At 34.9% G+C, this 13578-nt stretch overlaps 1 protein-coding gene across 2 annotated transcripts in view; it reads left to right on the top strand.

The window, feature by feature from the left end:
- The first annotated feature begins 1905 nt into the window (after nt 1–1905).
- The window catches only part of si:ch211-133n4.6 (uncharacterized protein LOC797776 homolog), a 12081-nt gene continuing 408 nt past the window's right edge, over nt 1906–13578 (top strand). Inside the window, exons 1-10 of one of the 2 annotated variants that reach the window (XM_067611787.1) lie at nt 1906–2674; nt 3698–3759; nt 4974–5000; nt 5106–5138; nt 5340–5372; nt 8865–8897; nt 9069–9101; nt 10409–10438; nt 10527–10562; nt 13208–13578. The exon at nt 13208–13578 is cut by the window's right edge and continues 408 nt beyond it. In XM_067611787.1, coding sequence (XP_067467888.1) covers nt 2664–2674; nt 3698–3759; nt 4974–5000; nt 5106–5138; nt 5340–5372; nt 8865–8897; nt 9069–9101; nt 10409–10438; nt 10527–10562; nt 13208–13461 — 552 coding nt within the window. In that variant the 5' untranslated portion in view covers nt 1906–2663 and the 3' untranslated portion in view covers nt 13462–13578. The remainder of the gene's footprint in view (nt 2675–3697; nt 3760–4973; nt 5001–5105; nt 5139–5339; nt 5373–8864; nt 8898–9068; nt 9102–10408; nt 10439–10526; nt 10563–13207) is intronic. The other variant, XM_067611788.1, reaches the window with a different exon arrangement.

Raw genomic sequence — 13578 nt, forward strand, 5'->3', positions numbered from 1 at the left:
TGTCACTATATATATATAAGTAATCAAGTTAGTATGGTCCGGGTATCATTGGATAATTTGTAATTCATTTGTAATTCTGGTAAATCTGTTATTTGTTTCAAAACAAAAAACAAAAAAACGTTTTTAGTGTCAGAATCAAATAATGAAAAACCAGTCAAACGCGGCCCGTTTTTGGTTTTTGGATTGAATATCCAGCAGGTCTGCGGACATTCAGCCAATTCATTTTTGCTTTTGAAACCAAAAACAGAAGTCACAGGTTTTTTCCTTTTTTCATTTTAAACCAAAAACGAAAAACGATATCATGTGATCTATTCCTTTTTAGATTCCAAATGAAAAACCAGAAAACCAAATTCAAAAGGCCGTTCAATTTTGGTACAATTTCAGTGTGACTTCAATACATGACAAATAAATACAATGCAAGTGTTAATCTACTGATAATAAAATAAAGAGATGTTAATGGGGATAATACAAGACAGAGGGGTTATGGCTTAGTAGCTGATACCCCATACTTCTGCAGCACCCTACACAGGGTACCCTGAAGGACACAGTCATAAGCCTTCTCCATGTCCACATAGCACATGTAGACTGGATGTGCAAACTCCCATGACCCCTCAAGTATCCCCGCTAGGGTAAAGAGCCTGTCCACTCTTCATGACCAGGACAGAATCCACATTATTCCTCTTGAATCTAAAGTTCGACAATTGGCCAGAGCCTCTTTTTCCGTACCCTGGCATCAGCTTTCCCCGAGAAGCTGCACAATGTGATCCCTCGATAGTTGGAGTATACCCTCCGGTCCCCCTTTTTAAAAATGTGAACCACCACCCCAGTCTGCCAGTCCACAGGCCCTGTGCCCGACCTCCATGTGACACAGAAGAGACACATCAGCCAAGACAACCCAACAATGGCCAGAGCCTTCACTTCACCGGGCGAATCTCATCCATACCTGGTGCCTTGCCACTGAGGAGTTCTCTTCCTGAGTCTCCTGAAGCAACAGACAGGTCCTGGAGGGCCAAAAGGCCGATAGCTTTGTTGGTTGCTGAAGCAAAAACCCGGGTGTGGGAGGAGTTCGGGGAGACCATGGAGAAGAACCCTCAAAGAAGTTCTGTCTAACCATCAGATGACTCTGGAAGGGAAAGCTGGTCATAACCCAGGCTGTTCTCAGGAGGGGAGAACTGCTGACCTTGACTGGGGACATCATCGGGCAACCTCATACAGATCCAGAGTTCTCTGTTGAGTCACATTTACCAGAGACAGGAAAAAGTTGTTAGGGTGAATGAGCAAAGGTGCAAACCTGACAGCCAGTGCTGTATATTTACCAGGGAAGTTTGTGTAGAGACTCGAGACTACTGGAGAATTTTGTGGCTAAAGGAGTTGCCAAACGGTATCTTTTAATAGTTTAAGGTTGAACACCACAGAATGTCTCTCTGTGGTTTGTCAGGCAGAGACTTCTAACTGCTGAGATTTCATATAATGTAATATAAATATTGAACATTAAATATACTGTTATATAAATATGAAATACAATGTAATATACATATGAACTATAATGTAATATACATTTGAAATACAATAAAATAGAAATATAACTATACAATAAAAAAATATAATATATATTTAACATCTTGAAAAGTGTGTGTGCCCACTTCATGTATGTAAATAGGGACACAATAATCAGAATATACTAAAAACATATATTTAATATAAGTAAAAAGTAAAGTAAAAGTAATATACTGTAATATGAATATGAAATATACTGTCATAGGGACATATATGAGACAATGAGGACTGATGTTCATCTCTGAGATGCTTCATAACCTCAGGTTCTGGTCTGGTTGTCTTCTTTGGTGGTTTAGGTTCCAGGTGAAGCCTCATTGTTCTGCTCTGATTGTTCTACAGGTTCTATCAGAGGGATCTGAGACTGGAGGATCCAGTGTTCTGATGTAACATGACCTGCTGCTAATGTAATGACTGTGTTGGAGGGGGATTCCCTGAACTGTGAGGACGTCAGGAAATTCCACAAAGACGGGACCTGTGTGTGTGTGTGTGTGTGTGTGTGTGTGTGTGTGTGTGTTGGACACTTACATTGGAGGACATTGTTATAGCATGAGGACATTAATATGAGGATGGACAGTGAGGATGATTTCATGAAGTTAGAACATATTTTTTACGTCTTTTGTCTTCAGACTTAAGACTTGTTCTGTCAGTGAGCTCTTCATAACTATAGGTGATGAAAACAACACTAACAACATATTAACATGTTAACAGAATGTTAACAACATATTAACAGCCTGTTAATACAATATTAACAACATTTTAACAGCACATTAACAACATATTAAAAGCATAAAGGAACAAAATGCTAATCAGGTGAATTAGGGTGACTTTACGTTTGGGTCCTCAGAGGTACAGAGATGAGTCTTTCTCACCTCCTCCTGCTGCACATTAATACAGAAACCTGATACACACACACACACACACACACACACACACACACACACACACACACACACACACTCCTGGTGGCATTTAGGCAGGTATATAAACCGCGGTGCCAGCAGCTCAGAGCCAGACGAGTACTGCAACTCACCTGTCTGCCTGTGTGTTTACCTGAGTGTCCACCTGTCGTACTGATCCAGGGACCTGTCTGACCTCACAGCACCATCATGCTCTCCAGGTACGTCCATCCTTCTCTGTTTCCTTCTGTTCAACCTGACATCCCACAATGCAGCGCTCCACAGAAAGAAACAGAAACATCAGTGAAGCTTTGAAAATGTTTTTGTTTGATGTTTGAGAAGTTTTTAATCTGATTTCAGTGTTTGTTTAATTTCCTGTTTGTTACATAAGTTCATTACTTACTCTGTGTGTGTGTGTGTGTGTGTGTGTGTGTGTGTGTGTGTGTGTGTGTGTGATAGTTTGTTGAGTCATCTTCAGCTCAGTGTGATGAACGTCAGCAGTATTTAGTAAATCTGGATCTAAATGCAATAATTATACTTTATATGTGAAATGTTTGATAATTCCAGTTTGTGTAATTTGTATTTTTGAGACTGAATCAAAAAGACATTTTGAAAATAAACATTCAGAATAAACATTCATGTGACATCTCAGTCACATTCAAAGAGATCAGATTGAATTTTAAAACTTGTAGTAATTCTTAAATAAAACATACATTATGTATTCAGATGTTTTATTTTGTTTAATCAAATGCATCCAAATAAATAAAATCAGTTCCTCAAAAACAGAAGGGACTGGAGCACACTGATTAATTTGATGGTACACTTCAGGTGTGCTGTCTTCATACTGAGAAGAACCTGATTCAGCTGCTTTCTGTTGGAAGATGCATGGAGTACTCTGTTTCTATGAAATCAGTTCCTGTCAGAAACATGATCACAGCTGATGTTTGAAATGTTTCATATTTTGTCAGTACTGAACTTCTAGAGTAAAGTGCTGTCAGCGCCCCCTGCAGGCTACAGAGTTCATTACAGCCACAGCATCATCAAGCAAATATGATGTTTGTCCTGACTTTTAGAGTTGAAGACTTTTCCTCTCGCACCACCCTCAGTACAGATTTTGCATTTTTAACTAAAGCTTCCATGTGTCATTAATACAAATTATCAATAAGAGGAAGCAGTGGAGCTCTGTACGGTGACCCTGAAAGGACACAAAGGCTCTCAGACTGAAGGCTGTGTTTGTGTTGCAGGAATGTTGTTCTTCTGTTCTCTCTGTTCGCCCTGCTGGTGGAGGGAGACCTCGACTCCAATGGTGAGAAAATAATCTGATTGTAATAACCTAATTAAAGCAATTCGGAGTAAAACTGCTCTGATAACAATAATCTGATTTAAACTAACCTGATTAAAACTAATCTGATTGAAACTAATCTGATAAAAGGACAAGTGTGTGGAATTTAGTGGCACCTAACTGAACGGACTTGGCAGAAATGGAATATAATATTCACAAGTATGTTTTATGTATAATCACCTGAAAATAAGTTTTCGTTACAATTTACCAAGTTCCAGGCAGACTTTGTGGGCATGAGTTGGGTTGATTTGAGCTGGATGCTGATCTGTTGTTGTATGAAGGGACTGGCTGGGATAACAAGGAGCTCAGTCTTAGAGAGGTTAAGTTGAAGGTGGCGTTCCTTCATCCATGCTGATATATCGGCAAGGCATGACGAGATGTGAGCCGAGACTATGAGGAGAGAGTCTTCTGGCAGGAATGACAGGAAGAGCTGGATATCATCAGCATAGCAATGGTATGAGAAACCATAGGAGGGGATGACTGCATCAAGTGAGGTTGTGTATATTGAGAAATAGGACATGAACCAGCGGAGGGCAGATCCTGAGATACCAAGCTCAGTGAGTGTGGAGAGGAGGATTTGGTGGTTAACTGTGTCTAAGGCAGCTGACAGATCCAGCAGCAATAGAGCTGAGGACTGACCAGCAGCTCTAGCTGAACCCACAGTAGTGCAGTCTCGGTAGAGTGACCTTAGAATGAACCCTTTATATCTACAGAGGGAGCAGGTCCTCCTCCATGGTGGCAGCCATGTTGCATCGCCATGTTTCTACAGTAGCCCAGAATGGACAAACCTAACACTGACTCTAGAGAGGGCCTTTTGCATTTTTTGCAAGTTTTGCAGCCACCACAGGTTGTCCTACACACTTGGAAGGTGGGGGGGGGGGGGTTTCCAGGTGGTTGCAATCTGCAACCTCACCGCTAGATGCCACTAAACCCTACACGCTGGTCCTTTAATCTATCCTGATTCAAACTAGTCCGATTAAACTAATCTTATTAAACTATCCCGATTAAAAATAATCTGATTAGAGTTAATAATTAAACATTATGCCGATTAATATCTCTTCTGTCTGAAATAATAACATCTGTTTTGATAGACAGATAATCAGATTACATCACAGTTTGATTGACAGGTTAACCTGACTGATGAGTCAGTGTTTAATTAAACTGTTTTGTTGTTGCAGATGCTGGAATACAAGCCATGTCCACTGGTAAATCACTTATCTATCTCTCATCACTGACAGATATACTGTAGCTGTCTCCCTGTCTCACCTGTCTGTCCTCTCACCTGGCTCATCTCTTTCTCTCACTGTTAGATAAAGATTCCACATCTGATGAAGCTCCAACAGGTGAGTCACAAACTTGATGTTGATCTCATGGATCCAGATGAGAGTTTCAGTCATCTGAATGACTCATAATGAAAATAAAATAAAATATTTCAGCATGGTTCTGAGTTAAAAAATGTTTAATATGACCATGATATCACTTCAGTTACTGTTCAGTTGAATATTTGAAGATATTCTGACTGAACTGTGTTGTTGTTGTTTCAGAGAGTATGAACGCCGTCTCTCCTGATCAGACTGGTAAGACTTCACATCCAAAACTGATGGTTTCATCAGGCTACAGGGAGGAAAGTTTAAACAGAACCTTACAAAATATAACTATTTATACTTAATCTGCAAGTGTGTGTACTGTATATACATATATATTAATATATATAATTTTATATATATTAATATATATAAATATAATATATATTTTTTATATATATTAAGTTTTTAAAATTTTTACTAGATTCTACATTGTACAACAATACACAATACTGAAGACAAAAATTAGAAAATAACACGTGGAATCAAAAAACTGTTAAACAAACCAAAATATGTTACATATTTTAGATTCCTCAGAGTAGCCACAGTTTTGCACACTGTTGATAATATCTGAACCAGCTTCATTGTCACATGAAATGCTTTTCCAACAGTGTTGAGGGAGTTCCCACATATGCTGACAGTTTTTCCTTCACTCTGCGGTCCAACTCATCCCAAATCAAACCATCTCAGTTGGGTTTAGGTTGGGTGATTGTGGAGGCCAGGTCATGTGATGCAGCACTCCATCACTCTGCTTCTTGGTCAAACAGTCTTACAGAGCCTGGAGGTGTGTTTTGGGTCCTTGTCCTGTTGAAAAACTAATGATGGTCCCACTAAGTTCAAACCAGATGGGATGGCATGTCACTGCAGGATGTTGTGGCAGCCATATTGGTTAAGTGTGCCTTGAATTCTGAATAACTCTCCAACAGTGTCACCAGCAAACCCTCTAATGTCCAGTCCTTGTGTTTCTCCTCCTCTTATTGGTCTCCCTCAGTCATGGTTTCCTTGTAGCAGTTTAACCATGAAGTCCTGAATCACACAGTTTCCTCCAAACAGTTGATGTTGAGATGTGTCTGCTACTAGAACTCCGTGAAGCATTGATGTTGGATCTAATCTGAGGTGTTAATTGGTGATATCTGAGGCTGGTAACTCTGATGAACATATCCTCTGCAGAAGAGTAACGCTTGGTCATCCTTGTCTGGGGGGGTGCTATGAGAGCCAGTTTGATGGTTTTTGCAACAGCACTTGAAGAAACTTTCAGAGTTGTTGAAATGTTCCAGACTGGCTCACCTTCTTAAAGTAATGGTGGACTGTTGTTTCTCTTTACTTAGTTGAGTTCAGTGTTGTAGTTACTAAATCTTGAATCCGAGTCAAGTCTCGATTCCCCAGTGTTTGGTTTGAGTCTGAGTCCAAGTCTGAGTCACCAACTAAGAGTCTGAGTCGAGTCCCCATTACCTGAGTCTGAGTCCGGGTCATCAAGATTGAGTCTGAGTCAAGTTCCAAGATGGGCTCTAGTGCTCCACTCTGGCATGGTTGAAGAGCTGACATACAAATAACAAAGGTCTACATTTAACTAAAATGACACAGCTGTCACCATTTCATACTAATATTAATGATGCACCAATTGCAATTTTCTTGACCAATTCTGATTTCCAGTTTTTTAAAAGTCTGACCTAACGATTCCGTTTTTTGCCAAGTCTGATTTTATAAGTCTGAAATAAGGTTTTTGGGAGGTTTTTTTTGAGTTTGGTAACTCGTTGCACCACCGGGGAACTACAAAGGAGAAGAGTCTAGCTAGTGACTGAGGGTCCTGTTGTGGTACCAGGTGCCTTTCATTGGCAGAGTGTAGTGAGCGGGAGGGAGTGTAGACCTGGATGAGGGAGTTCAGGTAGGCAGGAGCTGTTTAAGTTGCTGTTTTGTGAGCGAGTGTCAGGGTTTTGAATTTGATGCGGACAGCAACTGGGAGCCAGTGGAGGGAGATGAACAGCAGGGTGACGTGCTGTTTTGGGCACCTTGAACGTACATGAGGAGAGGCCTGCCAGTGAGGAGTTGCAGTAGTCAATGTGCGATATTACGAGAGCCTGTACCAGGAGTTGTGCTGCAAGCTCAGACAGGTAGAGTCTGATCCTCCTGATGTTGCACAGGACAAACCGACACGACTGAGTGACTGAGGCCACATGAACCTTAAAGGTTAGTTGGTCATTGATCATGACACCCAAGTTTCAGGCAGACTTTGTGGGCATGAGTTGGGTTGATTCAAGCTGGATGCTGATCTGTTGTTGTATGGAGGGACTGGCTGGGATGACAAGGAGCGCAGTCTTAGAGAGGTTGAGTTGAAGGTGGCGGTCTTTCATTGGCAAGGCATGACAAGATCCAAGACAAGACTGTGTGGTCTTCCAGCGGGAACGACAGGAAGAGCTGGGTATCATCAGCATAGGAATGGTATGAGGAACCATGGAAACAGATGATTGCACCAAGTGAGGTTGTGTATAGTGAGAGAAGAAGCGGACCGAGCACTGACCCATGAGGAACCCCTGTGGATAAGCTTTGCAGTTTGGACACTTATCCCTCCAAGATACTCTAAAATATCTCCCTGAGAGGTAGGACATGAACCAGCGGAGGGCAGATCCTGAGATGCCAAGTTCAGTGAGTGTGGAGAGGAGGATTTGGTGGTTCTTGTAGATAATACCAAAAAAAGTGTAACATCCAAACAAAAGTGCATCTGGAGAAATCTGCTCACAAGGAAAAGCTGCTGTAACTGGTGAGCTAAGATTACCCAGTTCTTAATCATACCTTTTATATAATGATAATATGTTGTCCATCATTACCAATGATCTAATATAATGTCACAGAATTCAATTAAAAAAACTTTATTATTCCTCAAGAGGCAATTTTAGGCAAATGAAACAGAAACACGCGATTCACAAAAAAAAGTGATCCAAATAATAATAATAATAATAATAATAATAATAATAATAATAATAATAATAATAATAATGCAAATTGTAAAACACTGAAATACTTGATACTAATAATAATAATAATAATAATAATACTCAATCTGTATTTGGTCAAATATATCCAATACTGAGACACATTATGTTAAAGGATAAATCATTTTTATTTTGTGTCTGTAGCTGCATTTCAGAATATTTAAAGTCCAATTAAATGTGACCAATAGTTTTTTTTTGTCTGAGTAAAAGTTTAACTTGTGCCTCAAGTCTAAAATTTCATATACATTGATAAATACAGGCTCTGAAGTTCTTTCCTCTGCAGAAATACAGCAGAGAAATGTTCAGATATTTAGTAAAGTTCACAGTAAATATCCAGCTGCTGTCTGTCTCTTTAGAGTTCAGTCAGTCTCAGTAGAATCAGGTCGTTTTGTGTTAGTGTGCCATCTTGTGGTCCTCTTGATGAATAGAGACATGATGTTATAGGAAATCACAGATGTTGATCACATCAATGATGCTGTGTTGTATTTGAGTCCCTGTAAACCATGAGAGTGTGACAGTGAGCCAGCATGTGCCATTCGACCTCCATTCATTGGAGGGATAAATGTCTATTAAACAATCTTAAGTAAAAACTTCCACATGATAAAACTTCAATCTCAGATCTAATGAACATTTGCATCTTTTATTTCCTCTGTTGTCCAGATGGATTATATTATTACTGATCACACTAACCTTTGTTTTTACTGATTGTTTTCAGATGAATCCCAGTATTACGGAGGAGGACCTTCAGGTAGGCACATGATGATGATGATATCTGACATCAGATCCGTCAGAGCTGTAAAACTGCTTCTGTTCCAGTTTGTTTACCTGCTGCTGCCGTAACTCAGCCGACCTGCTCACCTGTTTCCTGTATGTGTGACATTTATAACGATAACAATGAAATCCTGTTGATGTGTTTCAGACGTCAGCAGCACCAGCGCAGAGACAGCAGACAGTGAGATGACAACAAACATTCAGCCATTTATCATTCATTCATCTATAAATCTACTCATCTATTCATCTATAAATCTACTCATCTATTCATCTATAAATCTACTCATCCATTCATCTATAAATCTACTGATCTATTCATCTATAAATCTACTCATCTATTCATCTATAAATCTACTCATCCATTCATCTATAAATCTACTGATCTATTCATCTATAAATCTACTCATCCATTCATCTATAAATCTACTCATCTATTCATCTATAAATCTACTCATCCATTCATCTATAAATCTACTCATCTATTCATCTATAAATCTACTCATCTATTCATCTATAAATCTACTCATCCATTCATCTATAAATCTACTCATCCATTCATCTATAAATCTACTCATCCATTCATCTATAAATCTACTCATCTATTCATCTATAAATCTACTCATCCATTCATCTATAAATCTATTCATCTATAAATCTACTCATCCATTCATCTATAAATCTACTCATCTATTCATCTATAAATCTACTCATCCATTCATCTATAAATCTATTCATCTATAAATCTACTCATCCATTCATCTATAAATCTACTCATCTATTCATCTATAAATCTATTCATCCATTCATCTATAAATCTATTCATCTATAAATCTACTCATCTATTCATCTATAAATCTATTCATCTATAAATCTACTCATCTATTCATCTATAAATCTATTCATCTATAAATCTATTCATCTATAAATCTACTCATCCATTCATCTATAAATCTATTCATCTATAAATCTACTCATCCATTCATCTATAAATCTATTCATCTATAAATCTACTCATCCATTCATCTATAAATCTACTCATCTATTCATCTATAAATCTACTCATCTATTCATCTATAAATCTATTCATCTATAAATCTATTCATCTATTCATCTATAAATCTACTCATCTATTCATCTATAAATCTATTCATCTATAAATCTACTCATCTATTCATCTATAAATCTATTCATCTATAAATCTACTCATCCATTCATCTATAAATCTATTCATCTATTCATCTATAAATCTACTCATCTATTCATCTATAAATCTACTCATCTATTCATCTATAAATCTACTCATCTATTCATCTATAAATCTACTCATCCATTCATCTATAAATCTATTCATCTATAAATCTACTCATCCATTCATCTATAAATCTATTCATCTATAAATCTACTCATCCATTCACCTATAAATCTACTCATAATAATATAAATAATTTCAGTCATTCACTTAATTTTTAATGTCGTATCTACCTGCAGCCGTGGCAGCCAATCAGGTGACAGCAGCGGGTACGTCCTGTTTTCTTCTTCTGCATCTGAATATTAAACTGATTCAGTCTGTTTGTGTTTTACAAAAAAATCCTGTTTATTATTCCAGAAGCTGTCACTACAAACAGCGTTGAAGAAGAAGATGGTGAGAAAGAAACTACTAAACATGATCATTATACCACGTTTATACTATAAATATGATAATTATACCACGTTTATACCATAAATATGATCATTATACTACGTTTATACTATAAATATAATTATTATACCACGTTTATACCATAAATATGATCATTATACTACATTTATACTATAAATATGATAATTATACCACGTTTATGCCATAAATATGATCATTATACTACGTTTATACTATAAATATAATCATTATACCACGTTTATACTATAAATATGATCATTATACTACATTTATACTATAAATATGATAATTATACCACGTTTATACTATAAATATAATCATTATACCACGTTTATACTATAAATATAATCATTATACCACGTTTATACTATAAATATGATCATTATACTACATTTATACTATAAATATGATAATTATACCACGTTTATGCCATAAATATGATCATTATACTACGTTTATACTATAAATATAATCATTATACCACGTTTATACTATAAATATGATCATTATACTACATTTATACTATAAATATAATCATTATACTACATTTATACTATAAATATAATCATTATACTACATTTATACTGTAAATATAATCATTATACCACGTTTAAACTATAAGTATAATCATTATACTACATTTATACTATAAATATAATCATTATACTACATTTATACTATATATATGATCATTATACTACATTTATACTGTAAATATAATCATTATACCACGTTTATACTATAAATATAATCATTATACTACATTTATACTATAAATATAATCAATATACTACATTTATACTATAAATATGATCATTATACTACATTTATACTGTAAATATAATCATTATACCACGTTTAAACTATAAATATAATCATTATACCACATTTATACTATAAATATAATCATTATACCACGTTTATACTATAAATATGATCATTATACTATGTTTATACTATAAATATGATCATTATACTACATTTATACTGTAAATATAATCATTATACCACGTTTATACTATAAATATAATCATTATACCACGTTTATACTATAAATATAATCATTATACCACGTTTATACTATAAATATAATCATTATACTACATTTATACTATAAATATGATCATTATACTACATTTATACTGTAAATATAATCATTATACCACGTTTATACTATAAATATAATCATTATACTACATTTATACTATAAATATGATCATTATACTACATTTATACTGTAAATATAATCATTATACCACGTTTATACCATAAATATAATCATTATACTACATTTATACTATAAATATGATCATTATACTACATTTATACTGTAAATATGATCATTATACCACGTTTATACTATAAATATAATCATTATACTACATTCATACTATAAATATGATCATTATACTACATTTATACTGTAAATATAATCATTATACCACGTTTATACTATAAATATAATCATTATACTACATTTATACTATAAATATGATCATTATACTACATTTATACTGTAAATATAATCATTATACCACGTTTATACCATAAATATAATCATTATACCACGTTTATACTATAAATATAATCATTATACTACATTTATACTATAAATATGATCATTATACTACATTTATACTGTAAATATAATCATTATACCACGTTTATACTATATATATGATCATTATACTACATTTATACTGTAAATATAATCATTATACCACGTTTATACTATAAATATAATCATTATACCACGTTTATACTGTAAATATAATCATTATACCACGTTTATACTATATATATGATCATTATACTACATTTATACTGTAAATATAATCATTATACCACGTTTATACTATAAATATGATCATTATACCACGTTTATACTATAAATATGATCATTATACTACGTTTATACTATAAATATGATCATTATACCACGTTTGTACTATAAATATGATCATTATACTACGTTTATACTATATATATATATAATCATTATACTACATTTATACTATAAATATAATCATTATACTACGTTTATACTATAAATATAATCATTATACTGCGTTTATACCATAAATATAATCATTATACCACGTTTATACTATAAATATAATCATTATACTACGTTTATACTATAAATATGATCATTATACCACGTTTGTACTATAAATATAATCATTATACCACGTTTATACTATAAATATGATCATTATACCACGTTTATACTGTAAATATAATCATTATACCACATTTATACTATAAATATAATCATTATACCACGTTTATACTATAAATATGATCATTATACTATGTTTATACTATATATATGATCATTATACTACATTTATACTATATATATGATCATTATACTACATTTATACTATAAATATAATCATTATACTACGTTTATACCATAAATATAATCATTATACCACGTTTATACTATATATATGATCATTATACTACATTTATACTATAAATATAATCATTATACTACGTTTATACCATAAATATAATCATTATACCACGTTTATACTATATATATGATCATTATACTACGTTTATACCATAAATATGATCATTATACTATGTTTACGACTAATAATCTAATTCAGTGTTAGTTTCAAACTTTTTTCTTACAGAAGACGAGAGCCCAGACTCTGATGAAGGAGGGAAGAAAAAGTTCAGCTCTCGCTCAGCCAAACTGCAAAGTCCCACCCTCTCCGCTCAAAGCCCCGCCTCCTCAGCTCAAGGGTCCGCCCTCTCTGATCAAAGCCACGCCCTCTCCGCCCAGCCCATCGTCCCCCAGCAGAAAGCTCTGGTGAGAAGCCGAGCATCCAAAAGGAGATCCAGGACCAGCCGCCGTCAGATGTGAAACATGAACACTCTCCCTCACACACACACACACACACACACACACACACACACACACACACACTCACACACACACACACACACACACACACACAGATGTGTATGTAGGTAGAAAACA

Source organism: Thunnus thynnus, chromosome 15, assembly GCF_963924715.1.
Source record: "Thunnus thynnus chromosome 15, fThuThy2.1, whole genome shotgun sequence".
In the NCBI taxonomy this organism is placed as follows: Eukaryota; Metazoa; Chordata; class Actinopteri; order Scombriformes; family Scombridae; genus Thunnus; species Thunnus thynnus.